The sequence below is a fragment of the Urocampus carinirostris genome, chromosome 18, assembly GCF_059441175.1.
Source record: "Urocampus carinirostris isolate Australia breed hairy pipefish chromosome 18, RoL_Ucar_1.0, whole genome shotgun sequence".
Classification (NCBI taxonomy): domain Eukaryota; kingdom Metazoa; phylum Chordata; class Actinopteri; order Syngnathiformes; family Syngnathidae; genus Urocampus; species Urocampus carinirostris.
Window position 1 is genome coordinate 24,044,123 of NC_142366.1, and position 21,661 is coordinate 24,065,783.

General features: G+C 45.6%; 1 protein-coding gene across 1 annotated transcript in view; it reads left to right on the forward strand.

Annotated features, from left to right (window-relative positions):
- LOC148348695 (zinc finger E-box-binding homeobox 1-like) overlaps positions 1-10,496 on the forward strand; it is an 82,132-nt gene extending 71,636 nt beyond the window's left edge. The window contains exons 5-8 of the mRNA XM_088322325.1: positions 78-183; positions 444-2,089; positions 4,378-4,558; positions 6,685-10,496. Of these exons, the coding sequence (XP_088178451.1) occupies positions 78-183; positions 444-2,089; positions 4,378-4,558; positions 6,685-7,073 (2,322 nt within the window). The 3' untranslated portion in view covers positions 7,074-10,496. The remainder of the gene's footprint in view (positions 1-77; positions 184-443; positions 2,090-4,377; positions 4,559-6,684) is intronic.
- Positions 10,497-21,661: the final 11,165 nt, after the last annotated feature.

Below are 21,661 nucleotides of genomic sequence, written 5' to 3' on the forward strand. Positions count from 1 at the left end.
CACGAGTAGCGGTTCAAAGGTAACGTGGCGGTTTCGTCTCCGGCCGACTGACCCGGTCTTTCCGTTTGCCCCGACAGAGACACATGGCACAGTCGGGAGGCAATCGCAAATTCAAGTGCACTGAATGCGGCAAAGCCTTTAAATACAAGCACCATCTCAAGGAGCACCTACGCATTCACAGCGGTGAGTGGACCGTCCCAGCCTTTGCGTCTTCCTGTGTGTTTTTGCCCGTAATTATCCTTCACGTTTCAGCCTAATGTCTGCGCCTCGTTAATGTGCCATAACTGTTTCTTTAAGCATTATGAGCGGGCGATTAAAGAAGGGCATTTCCCAATCGCGTCGTTCCGGCACCAGAGTTTTTATTCCGTCTCGCTCCCGTCTGCTCATTTAGCTTCATTAACTAATGGCTACGCATCCGTCTCGTTTTTTTTATGCGCCCGCAGGAGAGAAACCTTACGAGTGCTCCAACTGCAAGAAGCGCTTTTCCCATTCGGGCTCGTACAGTTCACACATCAGCAGCAAGAAGTGCATCGGCCTCATTTCCATCAACGGCAGGCAGCGACCGGGCTCCGGCAAGAACCAGGCTCAAGTCCAGACTTCTATCCTGCCCACGTCGCCCGTCGGCTTCCGAACGCAAATCAGGGAGAAGCTGGAGCACAGCAAGCCCCTGCAAGAGCAGCTGCCCCTCAACCAGATCAAATGCGAGCCGACGGACTACGAGTACAAACCCGCGGCCGTGACCTCCCCGGCCAACGTTTACGGCGGCGGTGCCGCGGCGCCGCTGCAGGGCACGGTGCAAGCCGTGGTCCTGCCCACCGTGGGATTGGTGTCGCCCATCAGCATCAATATCGCCGACCTGCAGAACGCGCTGAAAGTGGCCGTGGACGGGAACGTCATCCGGCAAGTCTTGGAAAGCAGCGCCAAAGGACAGAATCGCGTGGGCTTTGGGTTAACCGCCGGAACGCTCCACCCTTCCCAACAGCAGCTCATCTCAGCCATCAGTTTGCCCATCGTGGGTCAAGACGGGAACGCCAAAATCATCATAAACTACAATCTAGACCCCGGCCAGGCCCAGCTCACGGCACAAAACCTCAAGAGAGAGCACGATCCCTTTGCCACCGCTCAGTCGGAGTATTTCAAGTGTCAGAAAATCCCTGAAGATTTAACCGTCAGGACCGTGAGAGCCATCGATCCGAAAGAAGAGGACGAAACCACTAAACCCTGTCTCCTGTGTGACGACTGCCCCGCTGGGCTGGAAGGACTGCACGCCCTTAAACACTGCAAGAAAGAAGGACTCCGACTCAATGGAGACTCCGACGGGGGACTTCCCAACCAACCCAAGAACCTCCTGTCCCTGCTCAAGGCCTACTTTGCCTTAAACGCAGAGCCCACCAGGGAAGAACTGGCCAAGATCTCCAACTCGGTCTGCCTGCCCATCCACATCGTCAAAAAGTGGTTTGACAAAATGCAGGAGGGTCAAATATCTCTGGGCGCCCCCACCCCTCCGTCAGAGGAAGAGGACGCCTGCGATACGAACAGTGCGGTGTCGCCGATCCAGGGCAAGGGGGTGCCCTCCATGAGTCCTTCGGTGACGCAGGACAGTCCGACCGAAGCCACTCCGGCGGAGGTGGACGGCTCCCACGGCGGTCCCGCCTCCCCTTTACCACTAGGCCCGAGAGGCGACTGTCAGAATCAGGACCGTCCCCCTCACGGCACCGACGCACCCCTTGACCTGTCCATGCCAAAGTCGGACAAAGAGGAACGCGACTACCCGCCCTCGCCCTCCTCGGTCCGAACCGGCCTGGACGAACCTTTGAACTTAACTTGCACAAGGAAAGACGGGTCGCCACTCTCCTGCCCTCTGGCGCTGTACGCCAGCCCCAGTGCCAAACCCCTCAACGTCATGACCACTCAACTCCCCGCCCTGGTGGCCATCGCCGACCAGAGCCGTATGCAATGTCTAAGGGCACTTACCACCGGTAACAAACAGACCATCCTGATCCCGCAGCTGGCCTACACCTACACCACTACAGCTAACAGCCCTGCCGGGACTGAGACGCAGGAAACCCTCCACCTCAACGGGATCAAGGTTTGTGTCTCTCCGTTCGAATGGCCTGAAGGATTTTCTGCCCCTTTTCAGGTGTTTTTGTCTCTTTCCTGAGCTTTCATAAGACAAACTGTCAGCAAGTGAAATCAAATCGATGCGTTATTTGTCATCGTTTTGTTACAAAAACAACAACTGTCATGGCAACAACAGCACTCAGTAATAGCTATTCATTGCGCAGGCACCTAAATTGGCCAACAGGGATGGATGTAGATCTCAGTCTTTTGATCCATCACCCAAAGGACGCCAGGGTGCTCTTTACTGCGGAGTCCCGTATTGATCCGCCAGAATCTTTTAAACGCAGCACTTCTGCCATTCACATTGATTTATTGTTGCCGTAGTATACGTTTGTGTTAAGTGGATCGACCAAGGACCGCCTCGTAAAAAGGAACTCCCGTGCCGTATTCGTTGTTTAATCACGACTCTATTGTCTTTGCCATCCCCGCTGGATGGGGTTTTACAGGCTTTTTAGAGAATAGAGAAGTTATTTCTTTCTGGACAGTTTTCGAGAAAGGGCGGAAAACTACTAGTTGTGGCATTTTTGTGATCAGTCTCGGTCTGGAGACTGCGATCGTTATTTGAGGAATCCCGTCTTTGCTCACATGGGTCTACATTTGAGATCAGAATTGTTAATGTCATTTTTTGTTGACAATAATATGGTGAGTCAATGGCAATGATCCCATGACTATTACCAGTATTACGATTATGTTTAGCCAGCATGCACGGAAATCTGATTAGGGTCTTATTCTATCTATCTATTGATCCATCTATCTACCTGGGTCATATCACTCAAGACAAACATATACAAAAACAAAGAAAAGGAAAAATTAGCAAAAAAACACAAAAAATTTGACCATGGCCAAGCCAAATGCCCAAACAAGTGAAGTACCTCGGCACCTGAGTCGGTCATGCTTTCATCCCTCCAGATGAAACGGGACACAAGAAAGCGGCCATGTCACCTGGGTCAGGGTGAAACAACACACTCTTCTGTTCAACAGCAGGGCCCGACAGCTTTTGCTGGTTTACCCCTGCCGCATCATACAGGTGCCCTGCCTATCCCTTAGAACGCGTCTTATTCTGACTTACAATATTTGAGCATTTAACAATGAAGCCTACTTTTTGGAGCCACGTGAATAAAATCATTCTCTAATGAATGTGATAAATTCAATGGAAAAACGTCCATATGCGTATAATGTTCTTCTTCTAATCGTAATTTGCGTTAACACCGTGAATAAGGATTTTTACGTTTTTTTCTGGGCGTGTAAATTCATCATTCGGACAGCTTTATAAATCCAACTTCCAGACCTCTTTGGACTATTCCCAGCTTTTGAACATAGTCAGCGTTGTGTGGTCATCGATATACCAAGAGGTGGACGGTTCTCTCGTCTGACTCCTCTTCCGGGATTTGTGTGTAAAGTGACGTCGCAAGTTTAGTCCGAAGAAAATTTGACTTCAGTTTAGTTCGGCTTGAAAACGTTGTGGGTAGTAAAGACAGAAGGGCACTGAACAATATTTCATGTCAAGTCCACTCACATTTATTTGGGTACCCCTTCATCAAAAATGGTCTAAAAAGGGACTGCACAGGCCACAATGACACCATCCCCTGATCTGGAACCAACATGCAAGCAAGGAAAACCTCAAAAAACCTTCAATGAGAAAGCTTGAGAAGGGGCCACACAGGAGCTCTTCCCCCTATAGATGTAGTCAATTTAATGCCTTACACCAGAGGTCAGAAACCTATGGTTTGCAAGCCAGATATGGCTCTCTTCGTGAGTACATATGGTCAACCAAGCTTCTTCTATAGCAGGGGTTAGGAAAGCAAAAATATGTCGATTTTCTTTCCACACCAGATATTTTAGGACAAAATGTAATAAAACTTCCAAACCGGCTCTCTAGACAATTATGAACAAAAGTACAGTAAGGCTACGTCTACTTGACCAGTTGTCTTGGGTCGTTTATTTACTTTACTGCTGATTGTTATTTTAGGATATTGTTTTTCGTTGCACTCGAAGTGTAGGATAAATGTGTTGCTGACGAGGTTCCAGAGCACGACTACCTGTCTGTTCTCGATTCAATTGACTCAAATACTGCTTGGAAAATTTCAAATCTTTGACACTCAGGACCTTCTTTTTAAAGTAATAGAAATAGGTACTGGTAAGCAGTTACTTTGAGTAGAGAGTAACTCGGTTACTCTCCGCTCAAAGTAACCGGTAGTAAGTAGAAGGAATGAGTTTATGAAAGCGACTCACGTCTGCCGTCCTCCGTCCACCCAGGAAGAGAAGCAGGACACGAGCTCGGAAGGCACGTCGGCGATGGAGGAACCCAACGACTGTGACTCGGGGCCCCTGCGCAAGAAGATGAAGAAGACGGAGAGCGGCATGTACGCTTGCGACCTGTGCGACAAGATCTTCCAGAAGAGCAGCTCGCTGCTTCGACACAAATACGAGCACACAGGTATACTCATAACAGACCTTCCTGAGATTCGCTCTGATTTCTTGAAGCATCTAATGCTATCAAAGAAGCTAGTTTTCTTGAGGTTGTCTTTGCAGAAGTTCTTTACCTCTGACAGAAGGAATCATTTTGCAATGTCCAGGTTTCGATTTCATGGTAATATACCAAACGAACGTGGCAGGGAGGAGCTACACGTCATGATGTAGGGCTGACTTCGAACTTCGATTCCATAAAACTAAAATACTCACTGAAGAACAAATCACTTTGTTCCGGTTCCCATCGATCATCTTCACGTTGAGCATGCCATTATCCACTTCGAACACTTTTCATAATGTTTTTGGCTCTTAGATGTGACAGTAGGGGGCTGTAATATAACAAAGCCACCATCAGCGTCATTTTTCCACACTTTTTAAAATTGTTTATTTTTTTATCGGGTCAGACTGCCGGGAAATACCGCAATGGCCACCATTTCAAGCTTTTTCAAGCACTACACCCCCTAAATGCAAGCATTTTCCCGACCTTCAAGGATTTCAAGCAGCCGTACCAACCCTGTTATTACCATGCCCAATTTCGTCGTTACAATATGTTAACCCATTTTGTAACAATGATAATAAAGGTATATTCTATTCTATTCTATTTTCCTCTGGTTTTATCCTCCCCCCCCTCATACCTGGCGAGTGATTACGGTTTCCATCCAGGAAAGAGTTCAGTTGAGGGTAAACTAACCCTTGCGCGTCCTGGATTAAGTTTCCTCAAAGGCTTTGAAGCTAAATTGTTTTGCTTCATGACTTTTATTTTCATATTCGGTTTTTCCTCGCGTGCCGCTTTCCCGCACAACAATTTCCTCTTCCAACTAAATGACATTCACAGCAGGACCCTATTAAATGAAGCTGCTCAATTAAAAAAAAAAAAAAAGAGCTGGAACTCCAAAAATGTTGCTTTTAACAAACTTAGAAGTGAGATAACACATTGTGGGCGAATGTGGGTACAGAGTGACAGACCTTCTCTATTTGGATGCATGGAATAGGACTTCTGTATACAGGGTTCGTACGCGTGCTTGAAATCCTTGAAAATTCTTGAATTCGGGAAAATGCTTGCATTTTGGAGTGAAGTTCTTGAAAATGCTTGAAATGGTTGCCATTGCCATGTTTTCTGGCAGTGTGAACTGTTAGAAAATATTTTTATAAAAGTGCGTATAAATGATGCTGACATGCCTGCTCTAGTAGGTTGTCACTGTGGCTTTGTCATGTGAAGCATCACCACCCCCTACTCGTCGCACCTAAGAGGACAGCTCTATTTAGAAAACATGCTCACTGAGAAGAGCGCTTTCAGCTCCCGCACGGCTCCACTGATTTATTGTTTTTTAACTGATATATTATCAATTATAATAAAACTTTATGCACCAAATTATTGACTAATTAGTCATTTCATGTGTTTTGCAGGGGATCCCTGCAAAACACAGGAAATATAAAAAAAATATTCACAAATCTACAAAACTATTTTGTAAAATACAAAACAAATCCATTTTTTACACACTGAACTGATTTAAAGAGAACAGCAACACAAAATCGCTGAAAATGCAAAACAATAAAGTATAAATTAAAAATTGGAACTTTTCAGTGCTATAAATAATTGACAAAATTAAAAAAAATGCTATTATGTTTTGACCAATTTAGATGCAGATGAATAAATTAAAATAAGTAAAACAAAAATTGATAAATTGAATGCATTTTGCTTTAGAGCAATCAATATCATTCATATGAATCCAAATTTTTCTGCTCATATTACATACAGTACTTCTTTCATTTTTTATTTTGTCTTCTGTATCCGTTATTAGCCAACACCTATAGAGCTTTATACGTGTTTGTAAACAACCGGACATATTGAAGCTGCGCGTGGATTGTTAAAGCTGAACGGCGGAATTCATGTCAGTTTATAGCAGCCCGTTGGCACAAAAAGACGGCTCAAACTAGCCAAAAGTATCTACTAGCAGCAAGATAACCACTTTATTTTAGTCAACAACTGGATTACCACCGGATCTCTTTGTTTGAAGCTATTGGAAAATGTGAAAGACACTGCCTTTGAATACAAGTTAATTCGAGCGCCTTTTTTTCTTTTTCCTGGCTCAGGAAAACGACCCCACGAGTGCAGCATTTGCAGCAAGGCTTTCAAACACAAACACCACCTGATCGAACACATGCGCCTCCACTCCGGCGAGAAACCCTACCAGTGCGACAAGTGCGGCAAGCGCTTCTCCCACTCGGGTTCCTACTCGCAGCACATGAACCACCGATACTCCTACTGCAAGAAGGAGTCTCAGGGGCCGGGGGACGGCCCGGGGGCGGAGGAGGCCCCGGGGGTCCCCGACCCCTTCCGGGAGGACGAGGAGAGCGAGGACTTCGAGGAGGAGGAGGACGACGGGGCGGCGGCGCAGAGCGGCGAGGACGTCGGCGACGACCCCGCCCGGGAGGGGCCGGACACCAGACAGGAGGAGGACCGCGTGGCGGAGGAGCCTTAAAAGGAAAGGAGATACCAGACGGGCTTCGGTTTGAAACCCGGGTGTGCCTGAAAAGCGGAAAGCGCTGACTTTTCCGCCAGAATCTTTCTCCCGTCCGTTCGTCGAGAATGCAAATTTTACGAAAGGAAGGAATGGCGTTTGACAGACTTTGGGAAGCCGGAGCCCACGCGTTTGAGATCAGGTCGGAGGACTAAAACCGTGGGGGTTCCCGTCTTCCCTTTTCCTCAGTGTTACTAATTGTTTTGCCACTCTTACGTTAACCCTTAAACGCTGTACAGTCGGGAGATATTTCTATACCTTTGTATTGCCGAGCCACACAAACTAAAGTCAGTATTTTTGTGGAGCGCGAAGGAAAAGGCGAAGGGCGTGCACTAGAAAGGGCGGCCAGGTTTACCAGAGCGTCGCCTTCAGTATTAGCGCCGGACCCGGATCGCCACGGGAGCCTTAAGAACGGGTCTTTTGCAGCCATTCCCAATTCTTTTTGCTTTCTCGCATTTCTCCACACCTTTCGGGACAAAGGCTTAATCCCTTTCTCCGAACGCTCGCCGTTCGAAAGACCTCGATCCGGTCGGAAATCGATCCCGATACCGTATTAAACGTTTCAAGGAAAGGGTTCACGCGACGGCCTCGTTCACCGAAATCCCGTCTGTCGTTCAGTCTTTAGCCGTCCACGGCACTGAATACTATTGATTTTCAAACTCAATTCATCAATCGCATCTGAATTAAGGGCAGCACGGCGGCGCAGTGGTTAGCGCGTGTGCGGCACAGTTCTGAGGTCATGAGATCGATCCTCCTGTGTGGAGTTTGCATGTTCTCCTCCAGGCACTCCGGTTTCCTCCCACATTCCAAAAACATGCATGTCAGGTGAATTGGCCGCTCCAAATTGTCCCTAGGTGGGAATGAGCGAGTGAGTTGGTTGTCTCATTTGAGGGTGTCCCCTGCCCACTGCCTGAGTATGGCTGGGATGGGCTCCAGCACCCCCGTGACCCTACTGAGGATAAGCGGTGTAGATCATGGATGGACATTTGAATTCAATGACATAGAACAAAATAAACTCGAAGAAATTCCCTCGATGGCTGCCACAGAGACATCCAAATTGCCTTGGACGGCTAAAGACGTCCCAAATCCTTTTTTGATCGGACGAGCCAATTATCAGACGGGAACGACAACCTTTTTCGGCATTTCATCCGACTCCTTCGCCGCCTTCGAAGCTACAGACGTCCCAAAGGATGGATTTCATTCGGGACGCCATTTTCACGGAGGTCGGAAAACGAACAAATCGAAACGGGATCGAGTCTTATAACGTTCGATCGGTCGCGATACCCTTAGATTTGTTTTCTTTACCCCACGCAAATATTTTTAGAACTTCCTTCGGTATTTCCAGAAATCCACGCTACGGGTTTGTTATTTTTCTTCAAAGGTGCAACGAGAGTCCATAAGCTTTTTTCCCGAAATGTGTCAAAGCCATCTTTTCCCCCCACCTTTTGAGCCTTATGCAAAGAGACGTACAAAAAGTGCCATTATGCTAGCGCAGGGGTCGGAAACCTAAGGCTCGCAAGCCAGATAGGGCCCTTTTCATGAGTACAAAATCACACCTGAAAAAAATCTCATCCAATAACCGACGTAGCTGTAATACAGCCATGTCCAAAGTCCGGCCCTGGGGCCAGTTACAACCTCATCATATGTGGCCTGCCAGTAATGTTGGATCTCTGTGAAAATTTGAGCCCACCCCATTTCTGACTTGTCAACTGTAAATAAAAAAAGGAAAGTTGACTATGAGGGCCGCCACTTCCAGGACAAGTGGAACCTAAAGTATTGTTTCCCCAAAATCCGAAACAACCGCATCTGCCTCATTTTCCATGAAACTGTGGTTGTTTTCAAGTCCAGTCATGTTTACTAGAATCCAATATCAAGCGGCACTGCCAGACAAAACATGTCGACTGCCAAAAGCTAACTGGAAAAAAAACGCTCTGAAAAGGTGAAGCGACTGGAAGCTGTTTTACTGGTACAAAAGAAAATGCTACAAAGGTGAGCGCCAAGCACAGCTAACCTTTTCACGGAATTGATCAAAGACTGTTCAAAGAAGAATGCCACCAAATCTGGCCCGCTTTCTGAAAAGTTTGGACACCCCTCCCTGATCTTCGCTCCGGTATACAAAGAGCATCCTTCCCACTCTCCCTTTTTTACCATTTTGGATTTTCGGTTTCCCGATCCCTGCGCTAGCAGCTCACAGCAGGTATTAGCGAGTCCCCGATCGGAGTTCTTAACGTCCTTCCCTTTACAATTACGGAGTGCGCTTGTTTGAGCGCACCATCAAATGTCTTGAAACCTCAGTATTATTTTCGCCTTTTCTTCTTCTTTTGCGTTCGATTTCCAGTGTTCGTACCGTACGTTCGGCAGTTGCAGTATTATTGACCCCCCCCCAAAAAAAGATGGGTTTGTCTGTTTAGTGGTAGAGAACTTTTATATTTATGTCTTATTTTTTATATTTCTTTATGGTTTATTTATTACACGATGTAGTGTACAATACTGTAGTTTGTATTAATAATATATTTTAGTAGGGAACGTAAAAAAAAATCACAACTCCGGCATAATGAAGTATGTTGGGGGGTTTTTCCTCCCCCCACTTCGAACCTGCAAAATTGAAACCCGTCACCTCTTTGCATTCACGCTCATTTTACTTTTGTTTTTCTCTCTTGATTGATATGAAGCTACTGAAACTTTTGTTTGGAACAAATTGCGAAAATAGAATAGCGTGAACGCGCGCCGTTCCTATTGATGGAGAGACCGGAAGCACCTCGAAGGTTGCGTTCCACCAGCCAAAATCCAATTGTTCCCGTGCCGTGTTATTTTCAATGTCATGGTCGAGACCACGCCCACTTTTATAAAGCCCGCCCCTTAACGCCTCATCCTTTTTTTTGGGATTGTTTTCTTCCTTTTTCTTTTTTTTTATGACGCCCCGTCTCACAATAAAATACACCAAATACAAACTTGTGGTTCACGTATTTTCAATTTGTTTGATTTTCTCGGTCGGATTATTTTCAAAGCAGCATTACGATACGTTTGACTTCAAACACCCAAAGTCGCTGTACACAGAATATCAAATGAGCAAATCATAAATAGCAAATAAAAAAAAGAGTTAAAAAGGGGGCGGTATGAGAAACAGATCATAATGAAGAGTCTGAAGAGGTGACTTTTGTGTCCCGGTTATAAAGGAAACGAGGTGGCGGAATACCGGAGACCGGGCGCAAATGAGTTCCAGGGCTCGGGGGCAGAGCGGCTGAAAGCTCTGCTCTCCGTGGAGCCGAGACGGGCAGCGGGTAGGGAGGAGGTCGAAAGAGTTAGGCGGGGCAAGGTTATGGAATTTGAAAACTGACTCGGTTTAAAGTCCACTTTTACCGAATGCGATCCGTTTTTACGGTTTTTGACAGATTCCAATGAAACTGAAAAAAAAGTTAAGGCGGTTTTAAATCGTGAACCTTTTGTACTTAAAGAACCTTGAAACCGTTTGTTTTGGTGCCACAAGACAAATATCAGAATTCCTTCATACTGAAGAAAAATGTCATATATCCTAAAATGATCAACCCTTCTCTGGCAGAACGAGAGCCATGAGGGACGGCGGGAAGCATGCGAGGGCACGGCAGTTGAATAAGCAGTTGAGTTGATACAAAGCATCGCTTCTCTACTGACACTTTTATAGTGCTCCTGACTCGGTCTGACCTCTCCGGTCGTGTCAGAAAATGAAACATTTGCATTGAATTTGATAAAAAGTCAAGCGTGACCCTCAAACGCAAAATGAGCTCAAGAAACTTCAAAGAGGAGCTTCGGGGGGGCGCCAAAGGAGACCGAGCGAGGACATCGACGGGCAGACGCTCTTTACAAGCAGCTTTGAGTTGTCTTGAACGCAGCAGATCGAATTTGCTCCTATGTTCCTGCTCTACTAGTGATCCCAAGAGTCAAGAAGAAATCTGCAGGTTGGAAAGCCATCTCCATTGGGGAATGCTCTGCAACCTCAGTGGAAATGTTTAAATCTTTTCTCTAGCTCCTGTGCAGTCCCTTCCTAAGGTTTCTTCATGCTGAACTTTTGAGATTTTCCTTGCCGTCGTGTAGGTTTAAGATCAGGGGATAGCGTCATATTAGACTGTACAGCCCTTTGAGACTTCTTAGGGGTGTCACGAATAAACATGACTTACCTTGATCAGGGTGGGATGGTGGTCCCTGAAGTCAGACCAGACCAGTTGAGAACCAAAACACTCAAGTACGCGTCCGTCGATCACAAAAAAAAAAAAAAGTTAAATGCAATTGAAATTCAGAAATGTCAATTCAAACAGATGGATTTCTCACACAGACGTTAGCTTAAATGCTATTAGAGTCGTCCTGGCTTGTCCACGTATTGATTTTGGATCACTGAAATCCCCGGTTGCCGTGGCGATGACATCGTTGTCCCTAAGTACTGTTGCTTTAAAAGACCCTCAGTGATCAGCCTGGGGGGGAGCATCCCATTCCGATCAGCGCCGTCTGTTCGGGAGCATCCCGTCCCCAAGGTCAAACCTATTGATCCGGATCTGGTTTCGGTCGGGGTCAATCCCCCTCCCCCCCTGCCCTCTCCGCAGGCATGAATTAGTAATGGAGGAATGGGCCATAAGAACTGGAGAGTCCTCGGAGGAGTTGAAAATGATACAATAGTAGGGGGACGTATTGGATAGGTGGTCCCCCAAGTCAGCCAAAGCCATTCTAATGATATGGTTTCAAATCAGGGGTCTCAAAGTCACGGTCCGGGGGCCTAACGGAAGCCCGCAGGGTGATAGTTTGAAGCCCTAGCCCTAATGTGAAGGACTCAAGGGACAGTGTGTATAACAAAGTGCCTCCTGGTGGGAAAAATAGCATTTGTTCTGATTTAAAATATCAACAAAAATAACTATGACATGAACATACATGTTTTAAAATACTTATAGTTTGAGAAATGTGCATTTATTTGACATACAACATTGGCCTCACTTGGATGGAGCAGACATAATTGACGGCCATCTTGCTGCTACACAAGTAAACCTGTCTTTATTTTTATAACCTTTTTTACCCTAGTTTCTTTTAGTCTCTCTTTTTTTCACCTGTTCCTTTTTGCTGTGGCCGTTTTTTCATTGCAAGTTCTTGTTTTTGTTGTCAACTCCCGGTTATCCTGGCTGCTTACTGCATGCTTTCGTTAAGGCACCCTCCTGTTTTTTCTGCCGATCGGTCCCGGTCAGCCCTTTTTAGCAGCGCTTTCTGTGTCCTATTTTTGCCAGTGTGCCCAATTTTGGCTGTTACAGATCGCCTAGGCATTGAACACAAATGAGAGAGAGCCACACCATATATCTAAAAAAAGATGGCAGCCAACTTTCCAGACAGTTTTTCAGCCCAATTTATTTCACTGGGTGTTTACAGTTTGTTCTGTAGGTTTTTATCATAAACTGTCTCAGCAGTGAACATAGGCTATTGGATGAGCTTCCATAAAGGATTGCTTAGCGACGTACAGCCAAAATGGGGTCTGTTGGTGTGACACCTTGACTTTAAACGATAGTGGGGAATATGTGTGCACTCGACTTGACTGCGTGTTTCAGAAGCTGTGAGATTGGTATGAGTTTAATTCCCATCTCTGAGCCATTACCTTATAAAAATATATATATAATGTCTCAGGAGCCATTACCTTATAAAAATATATATATAATGTCTCAGGAGCCATAGGTTCCTGACCCTTGTGTTAGCCCTTTTTTGCTAATCAGTGACAAAAAATGCACAGTAGCTGTAAGCCTCCAAAAGGTGGGTGACCCCTGTCTGATGGAAATATGCCGAAATAGAGCTTTCACAGGAATAGCCTAGCGACGAGCACAGGCAAACATCGCATTTCGGGTCGATGGCGCGCTCTGGCTAACAATTGGAACGGTCCGAGGGCAAGATGGGTCCCCTCGAGAGTTTGGATCCTGCCCCGCTCGCTCCCCCGACACCCGGCAAAGGCGATGGAGGAAAAGTGGCCAGATAATGGAGGACGGCTCACAACATAACATTAGTGTGTCAAAATGTCAAACAGCATCTTGTAATTGGGCCTATTATTGCCGCCGGTCACAATGGGTGGAAGGTGGACCCGGGGGGACGGTGGGGGGCTTTGCGGCCTGCAGTTGAATGCAAAAGACCCCCACTTGCCGCGTGCTTCAATAAGGCTCGACAACATTGCCACGTTTACCGCTAGTTGCGGCGTTTTTACGGAAAATGGAAAGGAAAATGGACGCCCCGTGAAGTAGGGTGGACCCCGGGCCTCGGGCTCAGCCGAGGGACGCGTCTTCTCAGGGATATTGAAAGAAAAGCAAAATAGGAAAGCTGAGAAAAAGCCCATCATTGAAATCATTCTTGGCTTTTTTTGAACTCGATTGCTGCCAGTGCAGTGAAAACTGGCCCGGAGACGAATGGGCACCACCAGAGTGTACTTGCCCAAGACACACCACAGGGAATGGGGCCCCTACCACCCCTGTGCTTAAAGGATTCAACCAACCATCAAAATAAATGTTTGACGGCTCTATTAGAAGCATGCTTGGGAACATTTTTGACCCAAAAAAGCAACAATAATAATGATATGATTTTGGGGGAAAGAGCCGCAGCGTATATTATTAAGACAAAATTCAATAAAATGGCCAAACTCGCCCTCCAAACAAAAGCTGATTCTTCAGCGCATTTTATTTGATGATTCGATCAAATCTATGAAATAATAATGCCAGAGCCTTTGTCCCATATCGATATAAAAATTCATCTCCCTCCCGCAGTTACATAAGAGTGTTAAAGCTCATTTTTGTCCTAAATAAGGTTTCGAGTTTGTTCTGTGGCTTTTCTTTATGAACATAGATTGTTCACTAAGCTTCCTTATTAAGGTTTATTCATCAATTTAACAGGCACAACGGGGTTTGTCGCTGCGTCACCTCGACATTGTGTCCTATATATACACCGGAGCGAAGCCCTTACTATTGTCAGCTTTGCATGTATCATGATTAATATGGAGCAGTATATTAAAAAATGGCATTAGTTGGATTTGATCTCCAACCCATTAGGTACTCATAAAAAGAGACGTATATGGCCCGCCAGCAAAAAGTTCCTGACCCGGTTGGAAGCCAGGAGCAACTACTTTGTTACCAATAAATGCAAAGGATTACCTGTTTGCTGTTTATTTAAAAAAAAAATAAAAAAATGTTATGACTATGTCATTATATTGCTGAAAAACTCTTAATAAGGGTACGCTTGAAATAAACTGGGTCAATCCCTTAAACGTCTGTCTTATAGGAGGGCACGGAGTCATTTAAAGTTTTGAAGAATGAATCCCGTTATTTTTGTTAGAAATTTCCTAGAAAATCACAATGACCCGTCACCGGTTCGGATAGGTTCATTGAAAGCCAAAATCCACGTGGCTAGCTTTAGCCTGATGCGACAGAAAGAAAGAGACAAAACCATGAAAGAAACAGCGCTGTTCCCAGTGCGACTGCGTGCAAACCAAAACCCAAATTTAAAAGGATTTTCTTTCCTGAAATGGGCGACATTTTCGAATTTGATAGCTACTTTTTCCTACTAATGAGCGCTAATAGGAGCTATAGAATACAAGTTGTGTTTGAAGCTTTCATATGCATTTCCAAGATAAGATCACGTTATGACTATGTTATTTCCAAGTTCATGATTGGAAGTCGAGTTAAATAGACTCAGTCAATCATTTGACTGGAAAATCACAATGACCCAGCTATTTTCAAAACCGGTCCACGGGCACCTCAACTGTCCTTAAGGGGCACCGCGTTGCAGTTTAGGACAAGGTATTGTAAAGTCCGCCCGACGGTAATAGCTGGAATGAATCCCCAATACACAACGCCAATAGGAGCCATACAAACCACGCCACTCACTTTAACACTAGAAGAAGAAGAAGAGACAAATGATTCAGCTTTCTTACAAAGAATGCCCAAAAGACAGACAATTGATTCATGAATGAGCCTTCGCATGCTAATGTGAAGTAAAGAACGTTTAGTGGGGGACGAGTGGACCTGTATCTATCGTAATGTATGTGCTTTCTGCTACGCTATGCTTTGTATCTGAAAATCCCACCCAGGGGTCACCTCCTCCTCCTGCGCAGTCGCGTGTAACACTAGCAAAAGGTTGATCCGATTGTCATTGCGCTACATTTAACTGCAATCGTTAAACCGGTTGATCCGCCGGGGTTTCGGGTATCCTTCTCGAGGCGACCGTCCCGCTCGCCTCTGCACCCGGCTAGCTAGCGCGGTCCTTTCCGTTGTTAGGGAAAAAAACGATATTACAAATGTAATTTACCAAATGATTCAAATGAGTTATCTGACTCCATTAACCAAACACAAACTTCATTCTCCTAACAATGCATGCTCTTTTCTTAATTGATTACTTAATATTGACAAGAGACAGGCATTTCCACACCAGGGCAGATTTATTTTCTTAAATTATTTAACTAAGTGAATTCCATCAAATCAGCTGAATTGTTGTCGCTCGTTTTCGATCGTTCCTCTCATCTGATCTTCTGTCTCTGTAGTTCTTTTTCTTAAGCCGGGTCGTTGGCTCCTCCCCCATGGGCTGGCCAGGAACTCCCCACGTGGCCCCCACCGAGTCGCCACCTCGTCTGACCGGTGCGTCACGAACGCCCCTCCCGTGGGGCGGGTCAGGTGCCGGCTTCACCACCTCCTCGCCAAAAGGCGCCGCCACATCTAAACTCAACTAACAAACAATATCAGAACAACTTCTCCAAACAATGTCTCCTTTCCCGCGTCACGGGCTCCTCCGGCGTCAGCCCTTGTCTCCGTTCTCGCCGTTTTCTGTTTGTCTAGGCCACAATGACCTGGCCCCGCAGCTCAGCCAGTGAATATCTTTTCTATTTAAATGTCATTTGTATTTGATCGTAAAAAATCCCTTATAGTCAAAAAGTATTCACCGTAAATAACAAAACAGGCCTTCGGGCAGTGTCCTAGTTAAGCGTACCGCGCCATCGACATCTTTCGAATCGATAGCGCGTGTCGCGTACAGTTCGCATCGGGTTTCAAAACCGCGTCAACGGCATCGTGGCTTCGGGGCCAGGGTCCTCTTCTTTCTCCGCGTGGTTTTGCCCTCTCGTGATCTACGTTAGCAGGTAGAAGTAGACCTCCCACGCTTCTGGGACAATTCGGTCCTGATTGGAATAAAGAGGAGCTGAAAAGAATTGAAGGAAATAGAGGCTTGTTAGAGGAGCTAGCGCCCACCTGCTTGAGGCACATGCAAACCCCCTCCGCTTCGCCACAATCTGCTTCGATCCTCCCACACGCCATAACGCGCGCACACACGTGATGGTTTCACCTCGATCTGAATGTTGGAAGTAATCCCATTGTCCCGTGAGCCTCCTCTTCCAAGACCTTTCCTCTCCACCGCCAAACAATAAGTATCATCTCCAAAGCAGACACTTGATGAGTTGCTGGAGGTCATGGGACAAACAAATACAAATGTCTCTCTGCGCTCGTTTTCACATTTCCCTTTTGGTTCTTCAAGATGTCTTACTTTGTAATTCTATCCCTCTATCTATTTACTCTGGTCATATCCTTCGAGACGGGTGACCGACAGCAAGACAAACACATACAAAAACAAAGAAAAGAAAAAAAGGGGGAAAAATAGCAAAAAACACACCCAAACAAGTCAGGCATCACCTGAGTCGGTCATACTTTGGTCCCTCCAGATAAAACGGGACACAAGAAAGTGACCACGTCACAACACACTCGTCTGTTCAACAGCAGGGCCCGACAGCTTTCGCTGGTTTACCCCTGCCGTATCATATAGGTGCCCTGCCTATCCCTTAGAACGCCTATCCTTTTACAACACATCTCCATTCATTCTTAGCTTCCACTAGATTTCGACCTCTTTCCTGCAGCGCACTCATAACACCATCCGTCCACGTCAAACCTCTTGGTCTCCTTCCATTGACTTCTTCTCTGTAGAACCTCTTCAACATTCATCCATCCTCTCCATGTGTCCAAACCAACCCAGTACTCTTGCTCAGTTCCACGACGACTCCAGTTCTGTCTCTCACAATTTCATTTCTCAATCTATCCAAACTTGTCACCCCTAACATACTCCTCAAATACTTCATTTCAAAAACATTTCATTTCATTTCCTTCTCAAATCTGTTTTCAGGCTCCGAGTCTCCGCACCATACAACACAGTCGGCACAATCACACACTCATAGTTTCCTATGAAGTTTATAGCTTGACCAACACTCAAATCAAGGAAAGAAATCAATGAATTTGGAGTTTGCCAGGTGAGCCAAACACCAAAGCCCTAATCACCCCTGTAAGCAGGTAGGCGCCTTGCATGGCTGACCAATAGGGATGGTGTGTGAGTGGATGGGTAAGTGTGAAGCACATTGTAAAGCGCTTAGGGAGCTCTTCATTGACTTGAAAAGCGCTATAGAAATGCAGACCATTTAGCATCTTGATTATCCTCAAAATGTTTGGAGGCTGACTCCCATTGGTGTGCGAGTGTGTGTGTGAATGGGTAAGTGTGAAGCACATTGTTAAGCGCTTTTGGAAGATCTCCAGTGACTTCAAACTTCTAATATACATGCTGTCTGTTTACAGGAGTCCGGTGCGCAAAACTCTGGAGTTGTACGATATCCAGCTCGGACTAAACGTCCTACCCTAAACCATTTCTTTGGATCAAAAACTGCCAGGTTACAAAAATAGAGCGACTCTAAAGAGCGTAGAAATCAAAGGCAAACAGTGATCACAAATAAAACAACCCTGGCGTTGGAAGCCTACTTATCACAAGCAGTTAATAATAGTCGTGATGAACCAATTCATTCATCGTCCAAATAAAGCAACCCCGGCATTATGAGCACTCTTGTTTGCAAGTGTTCAACAGTCAAAATAAAACAACCCTGGCATTATACAGACTTCTTCAATGCAAGGCTTTAAAAGCCGAAATGAACCCAAGCTTTCCTCTCTGCAAACACTTAATACTAAGCATTCTTCATTGCAAACAAAAAAAAAAGAAATGTCATATTTATTTTGACAAATGTTTTAGCCCGGTCACAAATATGAGCCTCCTGCTTGCAACAAAATGGGAATGGGGATAATGGATCACGACCACAAACGTGCATTTCATTTCATTTGAGGTAGAAGCCCAGGGTTGGGTAGGGTTACTTGAACTGGATTACTTTCAATGACTTTGGGATGACTCCAATGCCCAAAAATGCTCATAAAAGACAAAAGAAACTAAATAGGAATCAAATGATGACTCACAACACGTAGTAAGCTTTCTCTCCTGGCTTTGATCTCCGGCAAAACGAAGATCAAATGCCACAGAAACAAAATGAAAATCAATCCAAACAGCTTGCCAACATCATTTTTGCCGTTCCGTTACTCCCCAAGCCTGCACAAAATGGAGTCATTTTATTCCTATTGAGTTTCTTTTGTCTTTTATGAGCATATTTGGTATTGGAGTCATCCAAAAGTCATTGAAAGTAATCCAGTTAAAGTAACCCTGCCCAACCCTGTAGAAGCCAAAGTTATGCGTGAATTTTTTCCCCAATGACAAGCCCTTAAGATAAGATAATCCTGTATTTATATTGTATATAAAAATAAAATTCATAATAAAATTAAAAAAACAGAATATTTCCAATGATAGCCTATCACAGGTTAAGGACGGCGAAAAAAAGCATGCCATTGGTCAAGAGTGGTGTCCATCGAAACCTCAGAGGCCTACAAGCATTTCAAAATCATTTTTAGGAACCCGTTTACTATTAAAAGGGAATGATTGGAGAAAAAAATTGACGACAACAAGGATGGTCACATGATTCAGGAATGCTTTTAGGTGAATTTTTTTATCTATGTGGGGACCATGCTGTGTTTTAGGGTCAATATTTGGACGGAACCAGTCCATGTTTCTTACGAGTGGACCGGCTTCATATTTTTCGGGTATCCTTCTTTTCATGTTTCTATATTTTGAAACGATGATCATATCTCGAATGGCAAGAGTTTGCGCTTTCCAATGATGCGAAGCGTGACCGATTTTAGCGACAATGTTTCTGGTCGGGAAGTGGATTCCGCCTCGGGTGTTCTTACCTCCTCCCTCATCTTGGACACCTTTCTTGTTATTTTCATGATGGACCCCGAAAAACCTCTCCGGTTGGAAACGTGAAATGAAGTTGTCAGCCGGCCCCCTCCGGCAAAGCCAGAGCCGAGGCGTCACGCTCCTTCAAACATATTCAAAGTGACTCTTTGAGTTGTCAGGCCGCCTTTGAGGTGGCTGGGACAACTTCGAAAGTCAAACAAAAAAGTATAAGAGAAAAAAAAAACAAATCTTGTAAGACTTCACGTTATGTGCGGGTGTCAAACATAAGGCTTTAGGCCGCAGGTGTCAAAAAGGCGGCCCGCGGGCCGGATCAGGCCCGCTAAGGGATTGAATCCGGTTCGCGAGACAACACTCAGAGAAGCGCGAGAGAAAAACAAGCTGCAGGTTGAAATAGGTCAACTTGATGTTGCCAAAGCCAGGTGCCTCTCACAAAGACACTGTACTTGTATTTCTTTTTCTCTCTCTTACCCCTTTTCTCCCACTCTCTGTGTCTTTCTTTTTCTCTTCCTTTGTTGCTCTTTGTCTCTTTCTCTCTCTGTGTCTTTTAACCTCTTTTGCTCTAACTTCCTTTTTTTCCTTTTCTCTCTTCATACCCTTCGCGCTTTCTTTTCTATTCTCTCCTTCTGTCTTTCTATTTCTCTTTGGATTTCTTTACTCCTCTCCCTTTTGTTTCTGACACTCTCTCCCTCTTTCGCTCTCTTTCTTTCTTTGTCCCGCCCTCCCTCCTTTTCCCCTCCCTTTTTCTTTTATTTCTTGATCTCTTTTTCTTTCTCTTTAATCTACGAGTCCGGCCCCCCGACAGAATGTTTGTTCTATGGTGTGGCCCCCCGAGTTCAAATGAGTTGGACAGCCCTGCCTGCTTTAGGCCCACAACTGTCATTTGATGTGCAAACAATTTTGGCATATCCCAATCTTTTGTTTCCAAAGCCCACATCAGAAGAAGAACTTTTTAAATACTCCAAGATAGAAAAGAGATATCGTCAAGTCATGTTTATTTGTGAAATCCGCAAGAAGTCTCAAAGGGCTGTCGGACATCGTCCCCTGATCAAAAGCGACAGGAGGGCAAGGAAAAACTCAAAACCTTGAGAAGGGACGGCACATGAGGGCATCATCAACATGAAATTGAGGTCATTCATAAGCTATAGAGCCCTATGATTGGCTGGCAAGTGGTTGAGGGTGTACCCTGTCCACTGCTCGAAGATCGCTGGGATGGGCTCCGGCACCCCCGTGACCCTACTGTGGATAAGCAATGCAGATAATGGATGGATGGATAAGCTATAGAATAGAAGCGTGTTTGAAGTTGAGATTGAAATAGTTCCACAGGGCAGAGCATTCTACAGCGCTGGAGCCAAAATGGAGAACGCTCTCGAACCTGCGGATTTCTTCTTGGCTCTTGGGATCATGAGAAGAATGGCATTTTACGAGCGAAGCATCAGGGCAGATATGAAGGGGTAAGTCTATGCATAATTTAGTATGAGAGAGAGAGAGAGAGAGAGAGAGAGAGAGAGAGAGAGAGAGAGAGAGATGGAGAGAAGGGGATAGAGAGAGAGAAAGTAATAGAGAGAAGTTGATAGAAAGAGGGAGAGAGACGAGAGAGAAGTTGATAGAGAGAGGTAGAGAGAGAGAAAGAGATAAGAGAGAGAGTTTTCTGCTTTAGGAGATGGTGTACATGTTTGAATCTGATTGGGAGGTTCCTGGTTGGAGTCTCACAAAAGGGATGGAATCGGGAGGAGTTTGCTCAATGAAACCCCCGAAGAAGAGCCTTAAACGTCGACTTGTCTCATCATTAGTAAGAAGGCGGCGGCGCCTCAGGTTGCGCACCAGATGGTGACAAATCAATGAAGCTTCACCTCCTCCTCAAGGGGAGAAGACCCCCACGCCCACCCTGGGGTCTACTCGGTCAAACGCTAGATGCTCCAGCCGAGAAGAAGCCGCCATGGTCGTTGGGGGAGGACGGGAGCAAGGACCGGACCAGCTAATATGCCTTTGTGACTGCCCCCTAGCGGAGAAAAGGGAGGAGAAGCGCCTGACGGGAATGTGTCACCTCCGAGTGGATTCAGGAGCGAGTTGAAGAGTCGAAACCGGGCCGACTCATTTGAGCTCAGGGGGGGCCGTGGTGGCTCTCCACCAAACCCCCTCCCCTGGGCGAGACCACCTCCACGGTAGGACGAGAAGATGAAATAACAAGAAGGAAAGAATGTAGAAAGAAGGAAAGAAATATGGTAAAAAAAGGGAAAGAGAAGGGGAAAAAAAGACTAAAAGAGGGAAATAAAAGGAGGGAGAAAGGAAATAGAGGGAGAGAGGGAAAAAGATTAAGGAAAGAGAGAAAAAGAAACCGTGAAAATAATCAGTCTAAATTTGCTGTGGGCGAGCTTTGGCGACATCTAGTGGACACATTTAAACTGCAGGTCTCTTTTTTTCTTGTTCCCTTGAGACTTTCTGTGGCACTTTGATAGCAAGCTCAAAGG